Below are 26855 nucleotides of genomic sequence, written 5' to 3'. Positions count from 1 at the left end.
CCGTTTGTGGCCAAGTAAAAGCACTTACAGACACCCTGAAGGTACATACACCTGCTCCTCAACCGTTCTGGTCTGCTGAGAAGTCATTCTCTTTCTTTTCTGGTAAGAAGGTATGTAATGAACGCTTAGGAGACTAAAACCAAAAACTTCACAGGAAAGCAGGTGACTTAAATCTGGAGGTACTCTTTCCGATCCATCAGGTTAATGACACTATATCTTAATCCGGGAGAAAGTGGCAACGTTTGGTGGAAACTGGGATTTACATTGAACTATTTACTGTCATCTCCCTTTCCCAATCATGGTGTTCTTCTGCCTTGTTTCCTGTGGGCTTTAGACACCTTCCAGCTATCTTTCAGAAACCTTCAGAAAAGATACCTTTCAGAAACCCACTGAATCTTTTGTTTTCAGTTACTTGAAAGCGGGTGTCATGCTTGATACTCTACCTCTGTGACCCTGTCTAACGACCTCCTCTCATTTCAAACTAATTCCTGTTTTTAGGCTTTATTTACAAACAATATGACTATGGGAAGTGATTCTTCCATGGCATCTGAAAACTCCAGCATTTTTTAAATATTTTGAGTTTCCTACCCAAATCCCTGACCACCAGACTCTGGAGAGGGAGGAGACCATCTATCCCAATGTCTCACTCGTTGTTTCTCAGCCCTAGATGTGGGGATACCTTGATGCACATAGAAGGTGCCCTTGGGATGACCTAATGTTTTTAATGTTCTTACTCCTCCTTGTCACCTGTGAGCAAAAGAGAGCGTGTGGCAGCTGCAGAGAGCGGGAAGGAGGGTGGGGTTAGGTTTCTGAATACATTAAAGCCCACTGATTAAGAGGAAAGGAAGAAGGAATTATCTTCCTCTCTGAATTAGGTTGGGAATGTGCAACAAGCAAGTAAGAGTGGGATTGCTGCCCCCTCCCATGCAAGTAGGTACTGATTCCTTCAGCTGGGATGACTGTCCGTAGATAAACTGTGGCACCTAGCTAGAGTGTTACTGGGTCACCAGTCAGGCTCATTCTAGAGACAACTGGAAGGAGTTCCATAGTATAAATGAGCCACTCCAGATTTTTGTATAAATGTTTAATATGTTACTATAGAATCAGCAGCTAGAGTGAATAAACAGTCACTTCTGTGTACATAAGCAAGCAGTGTGTGAGCCAGCATCATACATACATACCTCCCCTTATCATGATGTTCTGAAGGGTAGTTAGTTCAGATGGTAGAAAAGGCTGTGAGCGCCTACGTAAGTTGCTTGGGCCACAGCTGCCTCCACCACAGCTGTGGTGAGCCCCCTGCTCAGAGGCCCTTCTCTCAGGCTCTCCTGAACAGTTCCAGATACCCAGTGTCCCGGTAGAAGCACGGCTTCCCTACATCTGGCTCCCCTGCCCCAGCTCCAAAAAGTGCAGAGCAAGCAACACCCAGGGCAATTTAGCCAACCCAAGCCAAGCTCTTTTCCTTAACTAAGGATCTGTGAAGCTGCCTGCAGGGTATTTCTTACCAGGCAGGGGATGGAAATTAATAGGAGAGAGCCAGGCAGCTTTTGGCTGGGGTTTCCTTTTCATGTTGCATTAACCAGCATTTGCCTCTACAGGCTTGGTTAATTACAATTGTAACCCTTTATTCCTCTCTCCTCCTCGAGGCAATGAGAAATAAATGGTTCCAATTTGGGAAGAATACACATTTATTTGTCTTTGACCTGAGCCTTCAAAATGCCAAGATAGCAGGAGGCTTTGGCTATGGCCAGCTCATTCTTTAAGAGGACAGTTGGCCTAGGGGACTTTGGGAGCAAGGCAGGGATAGATTCCTCAGATAATGCTGAGGAATGGTGAGGGAGAGGATGCCGAGGGACGTTTGGGCCCCAGGAGCAGGAAATGGGGTTGGCTGGGATTTTATATCTTCCTCAGTTCTTGTGTTACTTTCTGTGTCTCTTATGGTATTTCCTAACTTTAAATTTGCATCCAGCTCTACTCAGTGCTTTTTAATGATTTAAAAAGTATTTTTAAATTGTAGTTTAAAAAAAACACACAATATAAAATTTACCATCTTAACCGTTTTTACGTATACAGTGCAGTAATGTTAAGCATATTCACATTGATGTGCAATAGATCTCTAGAACTTTTTCATCTTGGAAAACTGAAACTCTATACATTAAACAACTCCCATCTTCCCTCACCCAGCCCCTGGCAACCACCATTCTACGTTCTGTCTCTATGATTTTTTTTTTTTTTTTGCGGTACTCGGGCCTCTCACTGTTGTGGCATCTCCCTTTGCGGAGCACAGGCTCCGGACGCGCAGGCTCAGCGGCCATGGCTCATGGGCCCAGCCGCTCCGCGGCATGTGGGATCTTCCCGGACCGGGGCGTGAACCCGTCTCGCCTGCATTGGCAGGCGGACTCTTAACCACTGCGCCACCAGGGAGGCCCTTGTCTCTATGATTTTGATACTTCCACAGACTTCGTGTAAATGGAATCATAGTATCTGTCTTCTGGGACCATCTTATTTCACTTAGCATAACGTCCTCAAGATTCAACCATGTTGTAGCATGTGACAGGATTTCCTTTTTTTTTAAAAGTGAATAATACTGCATCGTATGCATGTACCACATTTTATTTATCTATCCATTGATGGACATTTGGGCTGCTTCTGCCTCTTGGCTATTGTGAAAATGCTGCAATGACCAAGGAAGGGTGTGCAAATATCTCTTCTTTTAGACTTCTTGGATATATAACCAGAAGTAGGATTGCTGGATCATATAGTAATTCTATTTTTAATTATTTGAGGAACATCCATGTTGTTTTTTATAGTAGCTGCACCATTTTACATTTTTACCAGTAGTGCCCAGGGGTTCCAGTTTCTCCACATCCTTGCCAACACTTGTTGTTTTCTGTTTTTTTTGACAGTGGCCATCCCAATAGGTATGAGGTGGTATCTCGTGGTTTTGATATGCATTTCTCTAATGATTTATGATGGTCTTTTCATATGCTTCTTGGCCATTCATATATCTTCTTGGAGAAATGTTTTAAGTTCTTTGACCATTTTTAAATCAAGTTATTTACTTTTTTTTTTGAGTTGTAGGATTTCTTTATATATTCTGGATATTAACCCCTTTTCAGAAATATGATTTGCAAACATGTTCTACAATTCTGTAAGTTGCCTTTAATGATATATTTTAAGTAAATTTCTTAGGCTCACCATTTGCCTTCATCATTTTGATGGAAATTCTTTTTTTTTTTTGACGGAAATTCTTTGTGTCTTTGTTATGTTTTGTTTTCTTGGTCTCACTCTTCAAAATAGACTTACAGATAATTTCACAATCCTAAGTTATTTATTTGGAGAAGACTACCCATCCCCTCTCTGTCTAGTATGGAAAGGTTTCATGGCGAATGGAGGGGGAGAAGTCAGTGATTGCATTTACCCTGCAGCCTGTGAACAGTGACCCAACCTTGGACAGCCCAGAAGATTCCTGGACATGTCTTCTTCAGGGTAGACATGCATAGCTGGCCCCAGTGTTCTCAGATCCAGCAGATCACCCGAAGCAATTGGGTTCTCCCTGGAATCTCTGAGTCTCCCAGGAGAGCCATGTAACTCAGAGTGCTCGAAAGTCAAGCTCAACCTTCCAGAATTGCTCTGACACAGCCCTTTGGAGCATTCCTGGAACCAAATACCACTACATAGTCTTAAAGCTTGGATAAATTCCCATTTCTCTCTGTTCATGCCAGCACCCCTATGAACTCACCCTCCTTTAAATTCTTGTAACACATAAAATCTCTACTAGTTGGAAGGTTTCATATACTGGTTTCATGTTATCCTCCTAATAGTTCTGTTGGGCAGGGTCCATGACTTGCTCTTCTTTGCAGCCCTTACAGTTCCTGGGACAGTTGACTGATGGATTGGGAGAGGGTTACCATATGGTGGGCATCCTTCTGTCCCACATTAGATTTTCAGACATGGAGAAGAGCCAGGAATTGGAGCACACTGCAAACTGAATGGACTTAGGTCCTCCAGAAGAACTGTTCTTGACCTTGGGATGTGAGCAGTGCCTAGAACTGTGCTGTCCCTGAAGGACAAGTCCTATGTGGGGACATCTGGGCACAGAGAGAAGCACGTGAGCAGAATTCAAGTCCTGCCATTCTTAGGTGCAGCTGGCACCCCAGGATTGTTTAGTAAAGAGATCAGAAGGGTTGGCCTCCCTAACAGACTGCAAGGTGCCCTTGTGAGGTTTCATGGGCTTCAGGAGGGAAAGAGACCTTGAGAGGACTTGTTTGAATTTTAGTACTCATTCCCTAGAAGCCCCCCTCTATGTCTAACCTATATCACATATCTTTTCTTTTGACCTTTGGTAGAAGGATAGAGAGAGGTCTTAGTGAAATAGAAAGACAAGCCTGAGCTAAGAAAGTCTAGTTCCTTTGACCTGTGCTCCAGGGGAAGAACTGTTTCCCAACCTTCAAAGCATCTCATTGCCTCTCTGCTCTAGAATGAATGGTTCGTGGAGGTTAATAATTAACTCAGAGTGACGGGTTGACTTCTTTTTATTGCAGTTTCACTTTCCCACAGACACTGCCTTATTTTTATAGAGGTGCTTGTATCCCTTACCCCATCCTGAAGTCGGGTAGAATGAGAAGGGAATTCTCTACTTTTCTACTACGTTTTTGAAGATAGGGGAACATTGAAGAAGGGGTGATAATTGTACCACCGTGAGTACAGATCTCAGGTCTCAGCATCAAATCCTATTTCATGTTTTGACCTTCCTCCCACCCAAGCATTCTAGTCTAAATATTCCCAACATTGATTTTAGAAGAGAAATCCAATTCCCTCTCATATATAAATTTCTTTGTGATATTTTAATCTTGTGAACTATAAATTGATCCATTGTGTTTATTTTAAAAAGTCATCTCTATTGATGGCAAGAATTACTACAAATACAATTTAATTTAGAGAAGTTGCCCTATCTCCCTATCTGTGGTTTTATTAGACATTTTCCAAGCTACCCAAACCCCTCATTCATGTCTGGCCCTCCAGCATTACAGTAATTACACTAGACGGCAGAGGAATTGTTACCAGATAATATCTTAGAAATAGAGAAATTATGAGCTAATTTCAGGCCCTCTCAAATTAATGAGAATGTTCCTTGTGGAGTGCTACCAATGTAAACCTTTAAAAAATGACAAGTGGGAGATATTTAAATCCTTTATCTGTGGAGCCCAGTCCAAGCTCAGCAAACACGCCCATGTGCTGTTATCTGGCCGGTTGCTAGGGTAGCTCTTTTATCTTCCTTCTAGGCTTTATTAATGAAATTTCCTCTGGGACTTGGCTGTCATCATCAACCTTTCTTGGGGTGTGACGGGATTATAGGGGGAGGAAATGAGGTCCTAGGAGGCATAACTCGGGCTATAGGACCATCCTCTGGGCTGGGAGGACCCTAATCCAGGGTAAGGACTAGAAGAGCCAGTGCCTCCCTCCTGCATGGTCTGGAGTGCCTCCAGCTTGGATTTTGCACCTTTGATCGTGTTTTATTGACCTAGAATTACTTCTCTTCTGCGGGCATGACCAAAGGCTGTGCTTTAATGTGGTTGTCTCCAAGCAGTTGATTCCTTTGATCTCAAGATGATTTCCCACTTCTCTGCGTCTTATACCTTGGTGGGGGAGGTGGGCACAGAGGAGGAGAAGCCTGATGTTTTCTGGGCACTGAGCCAACCCTGTTGGGCATCTGATGCATTTATTTTTGCTGGTTCTGCTGTTTATGGTGCTGCCTTTCCACCACCACTACCGTCCCCAACCCCACCAGGGGCAGCTCCAACATTTCTATTAGGGAGTGGTAGTTCAGCCTGTTTGGAAGGGCTGGCATAAATTTATGTAAGACTGAGAAAATTCAGTCACCCATACAAAGAGTGAGAGGGCTAGCGATGTGAGGTTATGAAGGCTGAAGCCTGTGTCCCCAGCCTGGGGTCCCTCGGCGTCACCCCTCTCCCGCTCTCCACGTGCTCAAACACTTCCTCCCCTGGGAAGTTCTCCTCTCCTCCACAGCCCTTCCTAGTCATCTCTTCCTTCTTTATGTATTTATTTATTTATGCTCATAACCAAAACTTTATTGAAAAACTGACATCAAAATAGGAGAGCATTGTTGTATACCTTACAAAATTAAACATAATTACATCACCTTGGTAGATTAACTAGAATTACTAAACAGATAAGGCTTTCTGTGATAGAACGCAAGTTCAGGAAGTCGCGTGGATCATTAGTGGTGCTTTCTTCTACATGAACGCCCTTCTGTGAGTCTGGCCTTTCCTCCCATCAGCTGGCACAACACTGTTGAACAACCAACACAAAGCACCACTGTCTGAGCATGGCTGAAAACTGTGGTAATCCTGTAGCAACCTGGACATTTTACATCCATAAAGAATTTGGACTTTGAACCAGCCAGTTTTTTTTTTTTTATGTTTTTTCTTTTCTTCTTCCAAGGAAGGATGCAGTAAATCTCTAGCCAAAGGCATGTTGAGGCTTTCGCAAGCCCAGCCTGTCCAAAGCAGCAGCACTCACCTGGGCGCGTGGCGTCCTCTTCATTTATTCTTTCTTTCTTTCTTTCGTTCGTTCGTTTGTTCTTTCTTTCTTTCTTTCTTTCGTTCTTTTTCTTTTTTAATTTTTTATTGACTTATTTATTTTTCATTCTTTCTTAAATGGAACTTTTATTCCTTTCTGAGTTCATGTGGTCTCAGAAATCACTCTCTCTGGGTTCAAATATTGGCTCTTCTGTCTACTGACTCTCTGACTTCAGACAGGTTATTTAGTTTCTTCAACAGTAGGATGGGATTCGTAACAGACCCGAGCTCTTGTTTGTTGTGGGTGTTCAGGGAGCTTATGAAGCATCTGGGGCTTGGTGCTCTATAGGTGCTCATTTACAGGGTCCCCGCCAGCTCATTCAGCATGGTGCGTGAATGAGAAAAAGGTACCTCTTCCTCCTCGATTTCTTCCCCTTCTTACCCCCTCAGCCTGATGCCTTTGCTCTGCGAACATGGTGGCCCCACTCATTTGTAGCTGAAGCTGCTGATGCTATAATAATGCTCCCAGCTTGGTGGGCGATCACATCCGTTCAGTTGTACAAGTGAATCTCATCTCCACACGCCATTGGTCATTTGAAGTCCTCTCATTTCCACCTTCCTTAATGTCTTTAGAACATTCCCATTACTTGGCCACCACCAGCCTAAGCCATGACCTGATTGGATCTTTCCTGAATTACTGCTCCAGTAATAACTGCCTTACTCGACCTCCTGCATTCAGTCTCGCACACCTTCCCACAAATCACAGTGTTTCTAAGATGCAAGTATGGTTGTCATTTCTTTTCTTTTTAATAAATTTATTTTATTTATTCTTGGCTGCACTGGGTTGTTGGCGGTGCGCGGCTTTCTCTAGTTGCAGCGAGCGGGGGCTACTCTTCACTGTGGTGCACAGGCTTCTCATTGCGGTGGCTTCTCTTGTTGCGGTGCATGGGCTCTAGGTGTTCAGGCTTCATAGTTGTGGTATGCGGGCTCAGTAGTGGTGGCTCGCAGGCTTTAGAGTGCAGGCTCAGTAGTTGCGGCACACAGGCTTAGTTGCTCTGTGGAATGTGGGATCTTCCCAGACCAGGGCTTGAACCCATGTCCCCTGCATTGGCAGGCGGATTCTTAGCCACTGCACCACCAGGGAAGCCCTGGTTGTCATTTCTTAATTTAAAATCCTTCAAATTTTCCCCATTTCTCCTGGTGAAATCCAAACCCCTCAAGTGTAGCATGCAAGGTCTGCAGGTGGGACTGTGCCTGGCTGTGCTGTGCCGTGTCTCATCTCCTTACCTGCCCTCCTCTCTGCAGGCTCCACCTCTTCTCCAACTCCGTTCCCCAGCAGTGATCAAGCCATATTGCAAACATTGCAGTTGAGTAGTTGATGTCAGTATTGATGATCTAAAGTATAAAGAGCTCAAATAAGTCCATTTTTTAAAGTTAAAACCCAACAAATACTTCACCAATCACAGACAGTTCACAAGGTACAGACAACTAGTACACACACACACACACACAAATGTTGAGCTCTATCAATAATCAAAAGATATTAAAAATCAAAGAACAACATTTTTCGTATAATAATTAACCAAAGATTTTTAAAAGTTAATCTACATTACTGACCAAAGATTTGTGATGCATTAATACTCCCAGTGAGGGGCAATGAGAACGTACCTGATTGGAGCACAAGGGAACTTTTGGGGTGATTGTGGTGATAAAAATTGTTCTATATCTGGATTGTGATGATGGACACATGTAGTATAGTATTTATCAGAAACTCATTGAAATATATCTTTCAAATTGGTGCATCTTATTGTACATAAACTCTAAGTCAAACATGAATTTAAAGACAACATGATTAACCAGGATTAGGTGAGCAAGATGCTTTCATACATTGGGAGGCTGGGGTGGGGGTAGGGTGATAACATCAATTGGCTCCATCTTTCTGGAAGGTAATTTTCTTCTACCATTTAAGAAAACAAACTCCAACATGGTAATTTTCCTTCTAGAATAGCATCTTAAAGATCATGAATTCAAAGATGTATATCCAATATTTGTCACAGCAGTGATAGCAGCTAAAAACTGGAAAAAGAACCAAAATGTTCTACAATAGGTGATTGGTTAAATTATGATTCATCTGCATGGGGGCCACTGCCAGCCCAGGAGAAGCCTTTGTGTGAATTGGAAAAAGGCATCCCTTCTGGGGCAAATACTCCCTCCCAGACTTGAGGGGGGCATCAGCTAAATTCTGGCCCCACTGGTCCCCTCACCTGGGCACCTGTACAATCCTCAGGCCTAAAGCAGCATCTGTGATCCATACGAGGGTCCATGAGGCAGACATTAAAACTGATGTCGTTCGGGACTTCCCTGGTGGCTCAGTGGTTAAGAATCTGCCTGCCAGTGCACGGGACACGGGTTCGATCCCTGGTCCGGGAAGATCCCACGTGCTGCGGAGCAACTAAGCCCATGCACCACAACTACTGAACCTGCACTCTAGAGCCCGTGAGCCACAACTACTGAGGCCCACGCACCTAGAGCCCATGCACCGCAACTACTGAGCCCGCATGCTGCAACCACTGAAGTCCACCTGCCTAGAGCCTGTACTTTGTAACAAGAGAATGCAATGAAGAGTAGCCCCTGCTCACTGCAACTAAAGAAAGGCTGTGGGCAGCAACGAAGATTCAATGCGGCCAAAAAACAGACCCAATGCAGCCAAAAAACAATAAATAAATAAATAAAACTGATGCCTTTGAAGAACAATGGCATGGGAAAATGTTGAATAACGAATGGGGAGTTAAATGACAAATATAGGTATAATTTTACATATAATTCTACTTTTCTTCAAAAATGTAAAATCACTAGAAGGAAACATACCAAAATGTAACTGGTGGTTAACATGAGTGATAAAATCATGGGTGACTTTCTCTTTTTTACACCTGCTTTTTCCGAATGTCCTGCTGTCAGTACTTTTTCTAATTGCGAAAAAGATGTACATTCTCACTTTCCTATTTAATAGGACTCTGTCGTGCTAATGCCGGCAACAGTGGTCTCTTTGGGCACAAGAGCAGATGGGAATTGTGTGCTGGAATTAAGGCTAGAGCCGGATGGGAGCAGAGGACGAGGGCTGCCTTGCTGAAGTCCCAGTGATTCCTTTGGTAAAAGGAGATGTCTCTTACTTTATCCTCTGCTCTTTCCATTCTGCAGGTTTGAGACGTTTGACGTGAACAGCTTTGAGCAGTTTTGTATCAACTATGCGAATGAGAAGCTCCAGCAACAGTTCAACTTGGTAGGTTTTTCTGGACCCGGACATGTCGGGTCGGGGAGACCTCTCTCCCCACCAGGGAGTGACAGACAGCCCGGCCTACTTCTCTTCTGTCCAGGGTCAGTGAGCTCTAGCTCTGCCTTGACCTGCCCTTGGTTTCCTGGTGGTGCCCCAGCTCTAGGCAGGTGCTCCCCACTGCTCAGAAGAAGGTCAGTGATCCTCTTCTTGGCTTTGACTCCCACTCTTTTGACCCCGAGCTTCTGGGGTATTTGAGCAATTGAAAGCCAGCTATGAGGCTTCTCGCTACTGGTTGAGGTATGACATTACAGGTGATTATTGGAGTGTCCTAGGGAAGGCCTCACATGGGAGTGAGGATCACCCAACTGAGCTTTTTTCTTCTGCATTCATGACTGTGACTTGTGCCTAAACCTTTTCTAGCGAGTGTATACCATCCTCCAGGGCTCAGAACCCATGTGGTTGAAGCTCAGGGGAGTTGAAAGTTAAGGTGTGTCTATAGTTCACTAACCTTGACCTTTCACTTCTTACACCAGCATGTATTCAAGTTGGAGCAAGAGGAATACATGAAGGAGCAGATCCCTTGGACCTTGATTGATTTTTATGATAACCAACCTTGTATTGACCTCATAGAAGCTAAGCTGGGCATCTTGGACCTGTTGGATGAAGAATGTAAGGTAAAACTGATGATGCTATCATTGAATCAGTTCAATTCTAGGCTTGGGGTGTGGGGCAGAGGACAGCTCTGTGGTGCAGGGGAACATGTGAGATCTCAAAGCTGGAATTTCATCTGTGATTAGCTGGCCTTTAGTTTTCTGGGAGAAGCATTGGTGTCTATTCTGCATATTAGAAGATACCAGAAGGTAACACGTTGAGTATGACTGGCAGGTATTTCTACATTGGTGAACATGTGCCTCTTTTGGCAGAGACTGGGTGTTACGGATTGGCATGATGTGATGGTGGTATGGATTTGGTGCCCCAGATCACCTAGGTGCTGAGAGAAGGACCCCGACTTGTAGACAGGCATCCCAGAGAGTGTGGGTCAAGAGCACAGGGTCATCTTTACCATGCCAGATGGCTTGGGAGCGATAAGAGCCACATGCTTGGTAGCAGGCGAAAGCTGTAGATTTCCCCCATGTAGCTTGTCATGGATGCTACCTGCTATAACAGGAAGAGGCCTGAGTTGCCAACATGGAGAGAAACAGGCAGCCTTGGAAATGTGGGGCAGGGGAACTGGGTGTTATCAATCACCTAACTATTTTGGCCTTTGGTTTTCTGCTCTATGAATTGAGGGGGGTTGGATCTGATGATCTTCAAAACTTCTCCTGGTTTGGTGTTTGGTGATCAGGGGGTAAATGTATGCCAGCCCCTCCAGTGATGGAAACTCTAATCAAAAGGTGTAGAAGCCACGTGGTTCTCAGTATTGAAACGGAAGAGCCCAGTTGAGTTTACTTTCTGGTCTCCCATGTCTTCCCTCTAAAGGGTGGCTTGTGGCTTGATGGTTTAGGAGGAGCAGATGTTTCCCTTCCAGAAGGACTCTCCAAGTTTCATTGCCTTTGAAAGTGAGAAGGAACAATTAATAAGACAGTGGAAGACAGAATGAAAATACACTGAAATCCACAGCACATTTTTTTTAGTGGTGAGAGTGGGCACCCTTGTCTTGTTCCTGATCTTAGAGGAAATGCTTTCAGTTTTTCACAACTAAAAATGATATTGGAGAGGAACCAAGATGGCAGAGTAGAAGGACGTGCTCTCACTACGTCTTACGAGAACACCAGAATCACAACTAGCTGCTGGACAATCATTGACAGGAAGACACTGGAACTCACCAGAAAAGATGCCCCACATCCAAAGGCAAAGGAGAAGCCACAATGAGATGGTAGGAGGGGCGCAATCACAGTAAAATCAGTTCCCATAACTGCTGGATGGGTGACTCACAGACTGGAGAACACTTATACCACAGAAGTCCACCCACTGGACTGAAGGTTCTGAACGCCACATCGGGCTTCCCAACCTGGGGGTCCGGCAACAGGAGGAGGAATTCCTAGAGAATCAGACTTTGAAGCCTAGTGGGAATTGACTGCAGGACTTTGACAGGACTGGGGGAAACAGAGACTGTACTCTTGGAGGGCACACAAAAGTAGTGTGTGCATCAGGACCCAGGGGAAGGAGCAGTGACCCAATAGGAGACTGAACCAGACCTACCACTAGTGTTGGAGAGTCTCCTGCAGGGGCGGGTGGGGGGTGGCTGTGGCTCACCATGGGGACAAGGACACTGGCAAGAGAAGTTCTGGGAAGTAATCCTTGGAGTGAGCCCTCCCAGAGTCTGTCATTAGCCCCACCAAAGAGCCCAGGTAGCCTCCAGTGTTCAGTTGCCTCAGGCCAAACAACCAACAGGGAGGGAACCCAGCCGCACCCATCAATAGTCAAGCGGATTAAAGTTTTACTGAGCTCTGCGCACCAGAGCAACAGTCAGCTCTGCCCACCACCAGTCCCTTCCATCAGGAAACTTACAGAAGCCTCTTAGATAGCCTCATCCACCAGAGGGCAGACAGCAGAAGCAAGAAGAACTACAATCCTGCAGCCTGTGGAACAAAAACCACATTCACAGAAAGATAGACAAGATGAAAAGGCAGAGGGCTATGTACCAGATAAAGGAACAAGATAAAACCCCAGAAAACCAACTAAATGAAGTGGAGATAGGCAACCTTCCAGAAAAAGAATTCAGAATAATGATAGTGAAGATGATCCAGGACCTCAGAAAAAGAATGGAGGCAAAGATCGAGAAGATGCAAGAAATGTTTAACAAAGACCTAAAAGAATAAAATACAAACAAACAGAGATGAACAATAAAATAACTGAAATGAAAACTACACTAGAAAGAATCAATAGCAGAATAACTGAGGCAGAAGAACAGATAAGTGACCTGGAAGAGAGAATGGTGGAATTCACTGCTGCAGAACAGAATAAAGAAAAAAGAATGAAAAGAAATGAAGGCAGCCTAAGAGACCTCTGGGACAACATTAAACACAACAACATTCGCATTATACGGGTCCCAGAAGGAAAAGAGAGAGAGAAAGGACCGGAGAAAATATTTGAAGAGATTATAGTGGAAAACTTCCCTAACATGGGAAAGGAAATAGCCACCCAAGTCCAGGAAGCCCAGAGAGTCCCATACAGGCTAAACCCAAGGAGAAACACGACGAGACACATAGTAATCAAACTGACAAAAATTAAAGACAAAGAAAAATTATTGAAAGCAGCAAGGGAAAAATGACAAATAACATAACAAGGCAACTTTCATAAGGTTAACAGCTGATTTCTCAGCAGAAACTCTACAAGCCAGAAGGGAGTGGCATGACATACTTAAAGTGATGAAAGGGAAGAACCTACAACCAAGATGACTCTACCTGGCAAGGATCTCATTCAGATTCGATGGAGAAATCAAAAGCTTTACAGACAAGCAAAAGCTAAGAGAATTCAGCAACACCAAATCAGCTCTACAACAAATGCTAAAGGAACTTCTCTAAGTGGGAAACACAAGAGAAGAAAAGGACCTACAAAAACAAACCCAAAACAATTAAGAAAATGGTCATAGGAACATACATATCGATAATTACCTTAAATGTGAATAGATTAAATGCTCCAACCAAAAGACACAGGCTCGCTGAATGGATACAAAATCAAGACCCATATATATGCTGTATACAAGAGACCCACTTCAGACCTAGGGACACATACAGACTGAAAGTGATGGGATGGAAAAAGATATTCCATCCAAATAGAAATCAAAAGAAAGCTGGAGTAGCAATACTCATATCAGATAAAATAGACCTTAAAATAAAGAATGTTACAAGAGACAAGGAAGGACACTGCATAATGATCAAGGGATCAATCCAAGAAGAAGATATAACAATTATAAATATATATGCACCCAACATAGGAGCACCTCAATACATAAGGCAACTGCTAACAGCTATAAAAGAGGAAATCGACAGTAACACAGTGATAGTTGGGGACTTTAACACCTCACTTACACCAATGGACAGATCATACAAAATGAAAATAAATAAGGAAATAGAAGCTTTAAATGACACAATAGACCAGGTAGATTTAATTGATATTTATAGGACATTCCATCCAAAAACAGCAGATTACACTTTCTTCTCAAGTGTGCATGGAACGTTCTCCAGGATAGATCACATCTTGGGTCACAAATCAAGCCTCAGTAAATTTAAGAAAATTGAAAAAATATCAAGCATCTTTTCTGACCACAACGCTATGAGATTAGAAATCAATTACAGGGAAAAAAACGTAAAAAAGACAAAACACATGGAGGCTGAACAATACGTTACTAAATAACCAAGAGATCACTGAAGAAATCAAAGAAGAAATCGAAAAATACGTAGAGACAAATGACAATGAAAACACGATGATCCAAAACCTATGGGATGCAGCAAAAGCAGTTTTAAGAGGGAAGTTTATAGCTATACAAACCTACCTCGAGAAACAAGAAAAATCTCAAACAATCTAACCTTAGACCTAAAGGAACTAGAGAAAGAAGAACAAACAAAACCCAAAGTTAGCAGAAGGAAAGAAATCATAAAGATCAGAGCAGAAATAAATGAAATAGAAACAAAGAAAACAGTAGCAAAGATCAATAAAACTAAAAGCTGGTTGTTTAAGAAGATAAACAAAATTGATTAGCCAACTCATCAAGAAAAAGAGGGAGAGGACTCAAATCAATAAAATTAGAAATGAAAAAGGAGAAGTTACAACAGACACTGCAGAAATAGAAAGCATCCTAAGGGACTGCTACAGGCAACTCTATGCCAATAAACTGAACAAGGTGGAAGAAATGGACAAATTCTTAGATAGGTATAACCTTCCAAGACTGAACCAGGAAGAAATACAAAATATGAACAGACCAATCACAAGTAATGAAATTGAAACTGTGATTAAAAATCTTCCAACAAACGAAAGTCCAGGACCAGAGGGCTTCACAGGTGAATTAAACATTTAGAGAAGAGCTAACACCGATCCTTCTCAAACTCTTCCAAAAAATTGCAGAGGAAGGAACACTCCCAAACTCGTTCTGTGAGGCCACCATCACCCTGATAGCAAAACCAGACAAAGATACTACAAAAAAAGAACATTACAGACCAATATCACTGATGAACATAGATGCAAAAATCCTCAGCAAAATACTAGCAAACAGAATCCAACAAAACATTAAAAGGATCATACACCATGATAAAGTGGGATTTATCCCAGGGATGCAAGAATTCTTCAGTATACGCAAATCAATCAATGTGATACACCATATTCACAGACTGAAGAATAAAAACCGTATGATTATCTCAAAAGATGCAGAAGAAGCTTTTGAGAAAATTCAGCACCGATTTATGTTAAAAACTCTCCAGAAAGTGGGCATAGAGGGAACCTACCTCAATATAATAAAGGCCATATCTGACAAACCACAGCAAACATCATTCTCAATGGTGAAAAACTGAAAGCGTTTCCTCTAAGATCAGGAAAAAGACAAGGAAGTCCACTCACACCACCATTATTCAAAATAGTTTTGGAAGTCCTAGCCACAGCAATCAGAGAATAAAAAGAAATAAAAGGAATACAAATTGGAAAAGAAGAAGTAAAACTGTCACTGCTTGCAGATGACATGATACTATACATAGAGAATCCTAAAAATGCCACCAGAAAACTCCTAGAGCTAATCAATGAATTTGGTAAAGTGGCAGGGTACAAATTTAATGCACAGAAATCTCTTGCATTCCTATACACTAATGCTGAAAAATCTGAAAGAGAAATTAAGGAAACACTCCCATTTACCATTGCAACAAAAAGGATAAAATACCTAGGAATAAACCTACCTAGGGAGACAAAAGACCTGTATGCAGAAAACTATAAGACACTGTTGAAAGAAATTAAAGGTGATACCAACAGATGGAAAGATATACCATGTTCTTGGTTTGGAAGAATCAATACTTTGAAAATGACTATACTACCCAAAGCAATCTGCAGATTCAATGCAATCCCTATCAAATTACCAATGGCATTTTTTACGGAGCTAGAACAAAAAATCTTTAAATGTGTATGGAGACACAAAAGACCCCGAATAGCCAAAGCAGTCTTTAGGGAGAAAAACGGAGCTGGAGGAATCAGACTCCCTGGCTTCAGACTATGCTACAAAGCTACAGTAATCAAGACAATATGGTACTGGCAGAAAAAGAGAAACATAGATCAATGGAACAAGATAGAAAGCCCAGAGATAAACCCACACACCTATGGTCAACTAATCTATGACAAAGGAGGCAAGGTTATACAATGGAGAAAAGACAGTCTCTTCAATAAGTGGTGCTGGGAAAACTGGACAGCTGCATGTAAAAGAATGAAATTAGAACACTCCCTAACACCATACACAGAAATAAACTCAAAATGGATTCGATACTTAAATGTAAGACCGGACAGTATAAAACTCTTAGAGGAAAACATAGGAAGAACCCTCTTTGACATAAATCACAGCAAGATCTTTTTTGATCCACCTCCTAGCATAATGGAAATAAAAACAAAAATAAACAAATGGGACCTAATGAAACTTAAAAGCTTTTGCACAGCATAGGAAACCATAAACAAGATGAAAAGACAACTCTCAGAATGGGATAAAATATTTGCAAATGAATCAATGGACAAGGGGTTAATCTCCAAAATATATAAACAGGTCATGCAACTCAATATTAAAAAAACCAAACAACCCAATCCAAAATGGGTAAAAGACCTAAACAGACATTTCTCTAAAGAAGACATACAGGTGGCCAAGAAGCACATGAAAAGCTGCTCAACATCACTAATAATTAGAGAAATGCAAATCAAAAGTACAGTGAGGTATCACGTCCACCAGTTAGAATGGGCATCATCAGAAAATCTACAAACAATAAATGCTGGAGAGGGTGTGGAGAAAAGGGAACCCTCTTGCACTGTTGGTGGGAATGTAAATGGATACAGCCACTATGGAGAACAGTACGTAGGTTCCTTAAAAAACTAAAAATAGAATTACCATATGGTCCAGCAATCCCACTGCTGGGCATATACCCAGATAAAACCGTAATTCAAAAAGACACATGCACCCCAGTGTTCACTGCAGCACTATTTACAATAGCCAGGACATGGAAGCAACCTAAATGCCCATCGACCGATGAATGGATAAAGAAGTTATGGTACATATATACAATGGAATATTACTGAGCCGTGAAAAGGAACGAAATTGGGTCATTTGTTGAGACGTGGATGGATCTAGAGACTGTCATACAGAGTGAAGTAAGTCAGAAAGAGAAAAACAAATATCGTATATTAACGCATGTATGTGAACCTAGAAAAATGGTACAGATGAACCGGTTTGCAGGGCAGAAGTTGAGACACAGATGTAGAGAACAAACGTATGGACACCAAGGGGGGAAAGCCGTGGGGGGGTGGGGATGGTGGTGTGCTGAATTGGGCTATTGGGATTGACATGTATACACTGATGTGTATAAAATTGATGACTAGTAAGAGCCTGCTGTATAAAAAAATAAATTTAATTTAATTTAAAAATTAAAAAAAAAAGAATGATGTTGGCTGTGGGTTTGTCATATGTGTTCTTTATTATGTTGAGGTAGGTTCCCTCTATGCCCACTTTCTGGAGAGTTTTTATCATAAATGGGTGTTGAATTTTGTCAAAAGCTGTTTCTGTACCTATTGAGATTATCATATGGTTTTTATCCTTCAGCTTGTTAGTATGGTGTATCCCATTAATTGATTTGCATATATTGAAGAATCCTTGCATTCCTGGAATAAACCCCACTTGATCATGACTGATCCTTTTAATGTGCTGTTGGATTCTGCTTGCTAGTATTTTGTTGAGGATTTTTGTATCTATGTTCATCAGTGGTATTGGCCTGTAATTTTCTTTTTTTGTGACATCTTTGTCTGGTTTTGGTATCGGTGATGGTGGCCTCGTGCAATTAGTTTGGGAGTGTTCCTGCCTCTGCTGTATTTTGGAAGAGTTTGAGAAGGATAGTTGTTAGCTCTTCTATAAATGCTTGATAGAATTTTCCCATGAAGCCATCTGGCCCTGGGCTTTTGTTTGTTGGAAGATTTTTAATCACAGTTTCAACTTCAGTGCTTGTATTGATCTGTTCATATTTTCTATTTCTTCCTGGTTCATTCTCAGAAGGTTGTGCATTTCTAAGAATTTGTTTCTTCCAGGTTGTCCATTTTACTGGCATATAGCTGCTTATAGTAGTCTCTCATGATCCTTTGTATTTATGATGTGTCACTTGTTAGTTCTACTGTTTCATTTCTAATTCTGTTGATTTGAGTCCTCTCCCTTTTTTTTCCTGATGAGTCTGGCTAATGGTTTATCAATTTTTTTAATCTTCTCAAAGAACCAGCTATTAGTTTTATTGATCTTTGCTATTGTTTCCTTCATTTCTTTTTCATTTATTTCCAATCTGATCTTTATGATTTCTTTCCTTTTGCTAGCTTTGGGTTTTTTTGTTCTTTTTTCTCTAATTGTTTTAGGTGTAAGTTTAGGTTATTTGAGATTTTTCTTGTTTCTTGAGGTAGGATTGGGTTGCTATAAACTTCCCTCTTAGACTGCCTTTGCTGCATCCCATAGGTTTTTGGTTGTCATGTTTTCATTGTCCTTTGTTTCTGGGTATTTTTTGATTTCCTCTTTAATTTCTCAGTGATCTCTTGGTTATTTAGTAGTGTGTTGTTTAGCCTCAATGTGTTTGTATTTTTTACAGTTTTTTTTCCTGTAATTGATATCTAGTCTCATAGCGCTGTGGTCGGAAAAGTTGCTTATACGATTTCAATTTTCTTAAATTTCCCAAGGCTTGATATGTGACCCAAGATGTGATCTATCCTGGAGAATGTTCCATGTGCACTTGAGAAGAAAGTGTATTCTGTTGTAGTTGAATGGAATGTCCTGTAAATATCAATTAAGTCCATCTGGTCTAATGTGTCATTTAAAGCTTGTGTTTCCTTATTTATTTTCTGTTTGGATGATCTGTCCTTTGGTGTAAGTGGGGTGTTAAAGTCTCCCACTATTATTGTGTTACTGTTGATTTCTGCTTTTATGGCTGTTAGCGTTTGCCTTATGTATTGAGGTGCTCCTATGTTGGGTGCATAAGTATTTATAGTTGTTATGTCTTCTTGGATTGATCCCTTGATCATTATGTACTGTCCTTCCTTGTCTCGTGTAAGTCTTTATTTTAAAATGTATTTTTCTGATACGAGTATTGCTACTCCAGCTTTCTTTTGATTTCCATTTGGTTGGAATATCTTTTTCCATCCCCTCACTTTCAGTCTGTATGTGTCCCTAGGTCTGAAGTGGGTCTCTTGTAGACAGCATATATATGGGTCTTGTTTGTGTATCCATTCAGCCAGTCTGTGTCTTTTGGTTGGAGCATTTTATCCATTCACATTTAAGGTAATTATCAATATGTATGTTCCTATTACCTTTTTCTTAATTGTTTTGGGTTTGTTTTTGTAGGTCCTTTTCTTTGCTTGTGTTTCCTACTTAGAGAAGTTCCTTTAGCATTTGTTGTAGAGCTGGTTTGGTGGTGCTGAATTCACGTAGCTTTTGCTTGTCTGTAAAGCTTTTGATTTCTCCATTGAATCTGAATGAGATCCTTGCTGGGTAGAGTAATCTTGGTTGTAGGTTTTTCCCTTTCATCATTTTAAATATGTCCTGCCTCTCCCTTCTGGCCTGCAGAGTTTATGCTGAAAGATCAGCTGTTAACCTTATGGGGATTCCCTGGTATGTTATTTGTTGTTTTTCCCTTGCTGATTTTAATATTTTTTTGTAGATAGTTCCATTAATGAGTGTCTCGGTGTGTTTCTCCTTGGGTTTATCCTATATGAGACTCTCTGCATTCTCCAGACTTGATTGACTATTTCCTTTCCCATATTAGGGAAATTTTCCACTATAATCTCTTCAAATATTTTCTCAGACCCTTTTTGTTTCTCTTCTTTTTCTGGGACCACTATAATTCGAATGTTGGTGTGTTTAATGTTGTCCCAGGGATCTCTGAGACTGTCCTCAGTTCTTTTCATTCTTTTTTCTTTATTCTGCTTAGTGGTATTTATTTCCAATATTTTATCTTCCAGGTCACTTATCCATTCTTCTGCCTCAGTTATTCTGCTATTGATTCCTTCTAGAGAATTTTTAATTTCATTTATTGTGCTGTTCATCACTGTTTGTTTGCTCTTTAGTTCCTTTACATCCTTGTTAAACATTTCTTGTATTTTCTCCATTCTGTTTCTGAGATTTTGGATCATCTTTACTATCATTACTCTGAATTCTTTTTCAGGTAGACTGCCTATCTGCTCTTTATTTGTTTGGTCTTGTTGGATTTTACCTTGCTTCTTCATCTGCTGCATATTTCTTTGTCTTCTCATTTTATTTAACTTACTGTGTTTGAGGTCAGAAAGCAGGCTGCAGGATCATAGTTCCTCTTACTTCTCTCACCCGGTGGGTGAGGTTGGTCCAGTGGCTTGTGCAGACTTCCTGGTGGAGGGGACTGGTTCATGTGTTCTGGTGGGTGGGGCTGGATCTTGTCCCTCTGATGGGCAGGGCCACGTCAGGTGGTTGTTTTCAGGTGTCTGTGAGCTTAGTATGACTTCAGGCAGCCTGACTGCTAATGCGTGGGGTTGTGTTCCTGTCTTGCTAGTTGTTTGCATGAGGGGTCCAGCACTGGAATATGCTGGCCCTTGGGTGGAGCTGGGTTTTAGTGTTGGGATGGAGACCTCTGGGAGAGCTCTCACCGATTAATATTACATGGGCCCAGGAGTTCTCTGGTGGTCCAATGTCCTGGACTCAGCTCTCCCACCTCAGAGGCTCAGGCCTGTCCCCCAGCTGGAGCACCAAGACCCTGCAAGCCACACGGCATGGAAGAAAAGGAAGAAGAAACAAACAAACAAAGAGACAAAACCCCAAGACAAATGGTAAAAGCAAAACTAAACAGACAAAATCACATGAAGAAACATACACACACGCACGCACGAAAAGAAAAGAAAAAAAGAGGATGAAGAAGAGGAGAGCAACCAAACCAATAAACAATCTCAAAAACTAAAACAAACACTAAAAAGTAAACTAATAAATACACAGAACCAGGAACAAATCAGATGCAGAAAGCAAACTAAAAAAAGGCAATGAAAGCATAAAGCAAACACACAAAAATGATAAAAAAAAATGTAAAGACAAAAGAAAGATGAAAACCAAAGGAAAAAATACAAAACAAAGTAGTAAAGTAAAAATAGATAATATAGTTTAAAATAAAATGAAAACTAAGCAAAACAAAGAAAGAAAGACAAGGAAAAAACACAATATAACAAAAAAGTACAGTAGAAAGAAGAAAAAAAATAAAATTAAAAATATATTGGAAATAAAAGCATAAGAAAGAAAATAAAAAGTAAATAAAAATTAAAAGAATAATCATAAAAAAAGAACAATGGAACAAAACAAAACAAAGAAAAAAAAGTAGTGATGTTTTCCTGGGGCCTCAGCTGTCAGTGTCCGTGTCCCCCCAGTGAGCCGCAGCCAATCCCTGCCCATCCAGGAAGTCTTCTTATACTTCTCAGTAGGTCTCTGCTGTGGGCATTTTTGGGCCAGCTGAGCCTCTCATCTGGCTTTCCTCCTGCGTGTACTTGTCCCCAAAGTTCACAGCCTCAATTGTGGGAACACTTGTTGTCTATTCACGTATTCCACACATGCGGGGTTTACCAAGCCAGTTGCAGGGATTTTAACCCCCTGCTTCTGCAGCTGCACAGAGAGATTTCCCTTTCTCTTCCCTGGTCGCAGAGCCCCTGGGGTTCAGCTTTGCCTTTGGCCCCGCCTCTGCTTGTGAGCTGCCCTCAGGTGTCTGTTCCCCTCCCAGGCAAGAGGGGGTGAAAGCAGCGGCTGTAAATGCTCACTTGCTCACTCAGGCCGGGGGGAGGGAGGGATACAGCAGTCACAATTGGAATGTGCAGGTGTGCCTGCAGCAGCAGAGGCTGGCACGAAGTTGCAAGAGCCTGAGGTGCGCTGTGCCTTCTCCCAGGGAAGTTAGTCCTGCATCGCGGGACCCTCGGCAGGGGCAGGCTGTACAGGCTGCCGGGAGTGTGTGGGCAGTGACCTGCCTTGCACACAGGACCCTTGGTGGCAGCGGCAGCAGCCTCTGGGTTCCGAGATGAGAGCTGTGGCTCACGCTCACACTTGTGTAGGCGTTGCCCTGCCATCTGTGGGCGCACGGAGCAGGAAGCTCCTCTGGTGGGCCTGCCCCTCTTCTCCCGCAGCCCACCACAGTGGATTCTTGCTGTCCAGCAGGCCCAGGTTTTTTCCCGGACTCCCTCCCAGCTAGCTGTGGCACACTGACCCCTTCAGGCTGTGTTCACGCTGCCAACCCCAGTCCTCTCCCTGCACTCCGACCGAAGCCCGAGCCTCAGCTCCCAGCCCCTGCCCGGCCCTGCGGGTGAGCAAACAAGCCTCTCGGGCTGGTGAGTGCTGGTCGGCACAGATCCTCTGTGTGGGAATCTCTCCGCTTTGCCCTCTGCACCCCTGTTGCTGCGCTCTCCTCCATGGCTCCAAAGCTTCCCCCAGCCCTGCCAGTGAGGGGGCTTCCTAGTGTGTGGGAACTTTTCCTCCTTCCCAGCTCCCTCCCAGAAGGGCAGGTCCTGTCCAGATTCCTTTGTCTCTTTTTTTTTTCCTTTTTCCTTTTGCCCTACCCAGTTACATGGGGATTTTCTTGCCTTTTTGGAAATCTGAGTTCCCCTGCCAGCGTTCAGTAGGTGTTCTGTAGGAGTTGTTCCACATGTAGGTGTAGTTCTGATGTATTTGTGGGGAGTAAGCTCATCTTCACGTCTTACTCCTCTGCCGTCTTGAAGGTCCTCCCCCCCACATTTTTATCTGATGGTTTTCAGCACATTTTCAAAGCTGGGGACTTCATCTGGAGTCATGTTCAGGAACAGGTAATTCCTCAGTGTGGCAGAGGTGAGCCTTGTCTTGCTCCACCTGTGAGGTTGTGGTAAAGGTGGTAAGAAGTTGTCCCTGCCTCGAGTGGCACTGGCTCAATGACAGAAGTCACAGCCCAGGCCCTCCAGTCTCCCCTCCCAGTGTTCACCACTCACTCATATTCTTGGCTTAGTGTCCACGGCCAATAGCTCCCTTCTGACACACGGGGAACACGCTCCCCTCCCCCTTGTGACCCTCTGTGATCCTCTCCATAACCTTCCCCAGCTGCACACTCCCAACCCATGTCCTCGGTCCCGTTCTGGCCTGCTGAGCCAGCACAGCCCCCCAGGCCCTGGCTCCAGGAGGGCTCCAGCTCTTTATTCCCCTACCCAGTTGTGAAGTCCAAGGTCATACAGGGCTCTGAGGCAGGCGGCTTGTTCTGCATTGCTCTACCTGGCTCTGTGCTGAAGCGCTGACTACACCAAAACCACGGCCCCAGGGGCCTGGCCTCTCCTTTCGCCTTACACACACCTCTCATAGGAACAGCCCAGTGCCTCAGGGTGATTGAGTCTGTGAATTCAGCAGCTGTCTGATCAGTCCTCCCTGATTTCTCCTGCCTCTGGCAGGCAATCCAGGGCCACGTGTGCGTTTGTTTTGGCTCACAGTTTGAGGTTCTCAGAGGTGCCACTACCCTAGGGAACGTGTCCCAGGAATGTCAGGTCACAGCGGTGAGAACATGGGTCCCAGTGCAAGGTGGGAGACCTCAGACTGCTGTCCAGAGAGTGGGACCCAGGCCTCTGGGTGAGGGAGTGGGGGGCACTCAGTGCAGCCCTGGGCTGGGCAGCAGGTGGCTCCGGGAGTGGTGGAGGAGTGCCTAGCAGTGCGGCTGAAACGGAGGCAGTGGTTGCAGGGAGGACCAAGGTGCAAGTATTCAGCAGTTTTGAAAGTAACTTCCCCAAATCCCTAGACTTTGAAGCCTTGGGTATTCCCGGGGCAGTAGGGATCCCCAGACGTTTCTGTTCAGTCTTCCTACAGAATGCACGCTGCCTATATTACTTTCAAGAAGCTAAGGGGAAGTAAAATCCGGCTGTGTTTACAGGGATGGTCTCTGCCTTATGCTCTGTGGTGCCTTCTGTTTGGGTTTGTAAAATTAGGTGATTTAAGTCGGAGACTGTATCCAACCCAAACTCCTGCCAGACACCCAGAATGTATGATGCACCTACTGTATGTCTGGTCTTGAGGGGAAAACCCTCAGGAGTGGAGGCAGGGATCTCCCTGCCGGCCAGCAAAGGGAGAAGAAGGACAGGATGGTGCTGGGGAAGAGCTTGGCCTGAGTGAGGGCGAGGGGCCCGCAGAGGGCTGTGGGCAGGGACCAGAGCCCAGCAGGGGCAGCGGAGTGACAGCCGAGTGACCTCAAGGGCAGGGCACACCAAGTCAGAAAGAGTGCTGAGCTGCACGCAGCCCCGGCAGTTCTGTTAGGTCCTTGCTTCCCCATCCCTGCGGCTCCTTAGAAGGGAAGGTCTGAGGATAAGCCTGGGTTTCTTGCTAGTCAAGCTGGTGGGGACTAGAGTGTCCCGTTGGATTGGGGGTAGTACTGTGAATGTGACACTTTCAAACTCACTGCCAGTCACAAGTGTAGCAGGGGAGGCAAGCTGAACACCAAGTTAAGGAATAAAGCAAAACCCCACAGTGTGGTCGCCATCTTCCGCCAGGTTTAACCGCTCTGGGAATTCAGGGTCATTCAGCGTAATCTGATTCAGCTTCTAGTAACAGATGGAGTTTTAACCAACAGTTATTACTTTTGTCAAGTCATGAAACTGTACACTTAAAGAGGGTGCATTTTGCTGTTTGGAAATCATACTGTAAATCTGACTTTAGAAAACAGGGCAGCCTGCTGCACCCTTCTGGCAGCACCCATGGCTCTGACCTAAGCAGGTTAGGGATTCCCATGGAATTGGTCACACCTGGGCAGCTTGCGTTTCTTGGGAGCCATCCTGTTGGATGTGGAGCTGCCTCAGATACACTCTGCAGGGTGAGAAAGAATCAGGAGATCGTGCTGTGAAGAAGTGGGTTCTGCGACCCCCATGCGACAGGCCACGAAGCCAAATGAAGTAAGAAGCAGCCATCGGGAAAATCACTTCTCCTGGAGAAGACACCTAGTGGCAGGCAGGACCAGCGGGCTGAGATTTAAATGAGAAACGTGGAGACGGGGTAGCCATGGACTGAGAGGGGCAGCACGCAGGGTGGGTCTCCTCAGCCTGTGCTGGGTGCCGGAAGCTGCAGAGGAGGCGTGGGGACCAGGACAGCAAAGTGCTCCGGATTCCTCCAGGTGGGAAAGCTTCCCTACAGTCATGAATTTATTGTCAGACCCAGACTGAGCCGCAAACTACAGCTGCTCCTCAGTAACCGCGGCCAGGGGAGAGGGTGTTTGCTTGTGGAAAATGATCGTTTCCGGGCGGCTCGTAACAAAACTCTCCTCCCCCAGCGCTAAGGCTGCTGTGGATGCTGTGGACATAAGCGTGTCTACGCCGAATTCAGACCCCCAGTTCCCTGCCCTCCCCATGTCTAGGTCATCAGTCCCTCCCTCTTGGAGGAACAAACTGGTTAGGGCTGATAGGATTTGAGATGTCAGTGCATGTTTTCTCATAAATCACATGCATTTTAGCAGGAATTTTGTGAAAATGATACTTTGACCCCGGGAAGCAATTCTAGTGAATGAAGATACAGACACCGTCTCAGGTTGTGGAGACTATGTTAGGGACCCACAAAGGAAGGCCTGGGTCGGGGAGGCAAGCTCTGCCCTGTTGACTAGGATTCTCTGTTTCATGGAACCCAGCCTGCGGAGCTGACGAGGATGGACCTTCCTAATTAATGTATTATTGTTGAGGCAGTAGAAGGAAAGCAGCCTGCAGACGGGGAGGTGAATACCCTTCGGCTTCCTGACCTGGGCAAGGCTGCTCTCGTGAGAGTTTACTGTGGATCAAGACCAAGGGCTTGTGGTTTCCTAAGACGTCACCCCAGAGGCTACGGCTTGTGAGCAGCTGTGAAGCCTGTGGTGGAGGCGGGGGAAGTGCCTTTCCCACATTCATCCACCCTGCGAACCCCATGTTCCCTTCAACACACATCAGAGGGGGTCGAGCAAGCGCTGAGATCATCTCCCCGGATGACAGGGAAATGGAATTCAGGGGGAAAGCGTGCCCAGGGCAGCTGTGTAGGCAGGGGTCACATGAGGGGAGAGGGGTTCTGAGCAAAGGGAATGTCACGTTCACAGAATATGAGATGGTCCTATCTGTCCAGAGAGAGCCCATGGTGGTGGCAGGCGAGGGCGGGAGGAGGAACCGTCCAAGTCCAAACCGGCGAAGGCGTTTGGACTTGACTCTGGAGGCTCCGGGGGTGGAAGGGTGTGAAGCGGGGGAGAGGTGTGATCAGATGTGACTCACTTTTCGACAGGTCTCCCTGGCAACTGTGTGAAACGTAAGCTGCAGAGAGACTGGAGTCAGCAGTGCCCTGGCAGCGCTGCGCTTGTCCAGCCGGGAGGAGATGCCAAGGGCTCTAGGCGAGGAGCAGAGGGGCTGAGGAGGGAGGGCAGCAGTGGTGAGGGCCTCGGAGCCCTGCACCTGGCAGCGAGGTGTCGCTTAGAGCAGTTTCAAGGAAGTTGTCTGGGCAGAAGCCTGACCTCAGTAACCTGAGGAGAGAATAGGTGAGGCCGTGGAGATGGCAAGTCTGAATTCCTTTCCGGAGGCTTAGCTGTGAAAAGGAGGAGGTGAGAGAGAGGAGAAGCGGGAGAGGCTTCCGGGAGAGGGAAGCTGGGTGGATCCAGGTCTCCAGGAGGCAGGGGTGCGTGTGCAGGATGCCGGCTAGGGGAAGAAGCGCTCCCTCCCGTGAGAAGGGCCCAAAGGATCGAAGGGCTGTGGATGCAGCTGAGTTTCTGGATGTAGAGCAGGAATTTGAGGTTTCCTGCTTGACAGCTGGCTTCCCTATGAGGGAGGAAACGAGGCATCTGCTAAGACACAGCAGGGTTAGAAGCTGGAGAGAACAGAGGAGGAGGGGACAAGGT

At 44.3% G+C, this 26855-nt stretch overlaps 1 protein-coding gene and 1 pseudogene across 9 annotated transcripts in view; one reads left to right on the top strand and one right to left on the bottom strand.

Annotated features, from left to right (window-relative positions):
* The window catches only part of MYO5B (myosin VB), a 387835-nt gene that overhangs the window by 252617 nt on the left and 108363 nt on the right, over positions 1–26855 (top strand). For all 9 annotated transcript variants that reach the window (XR_016387637.1, XR_016387636.1, XM_089895168.1 and 6 more), the window contains 2 exons: positions 9738–9819; positions 10347–10487. Coding sequence is in view for 7 of the 9 variants with exons in the window: in XM_089895168.1 (XP_089751294.1) it covers positions 9738–9819; positions 10347–10487 (223 nt within the window). In the remaining 2 variants the exon portion in view is untranslated. The remainder of the gene's footprint in view (positions 1–9737; positions 9820–10346; positions 10488–26855) is intronic.
* Positions 5133–6530, bottom strand: LOC149747639 (small ribosomal subunit protein eS27-like pseudogene; annotated as a pseudogene).

The sequence above is a fragment of the Delphinapterus leucas genome, chromosome 14 (assembly GCF_059928025.1).
Source record: "Delphinapterus leucas isolate spDelLeu-1000000601 "Yukka" chromosome 14, BTC_Dleu_Yukka2, whole genome shotgun sequence".
Taxonomy (NCBI): Eukaryota; Metazoa; Chordata; class Mammalia; order Artiodactyla; family Monodontidae; genus Delphinapterus; species Delphinapterus leucas.
Note: the sequence above shows the minus strand (reverse complement) of the source record. Positions and strands in the feature narration are given on the sequence as shown.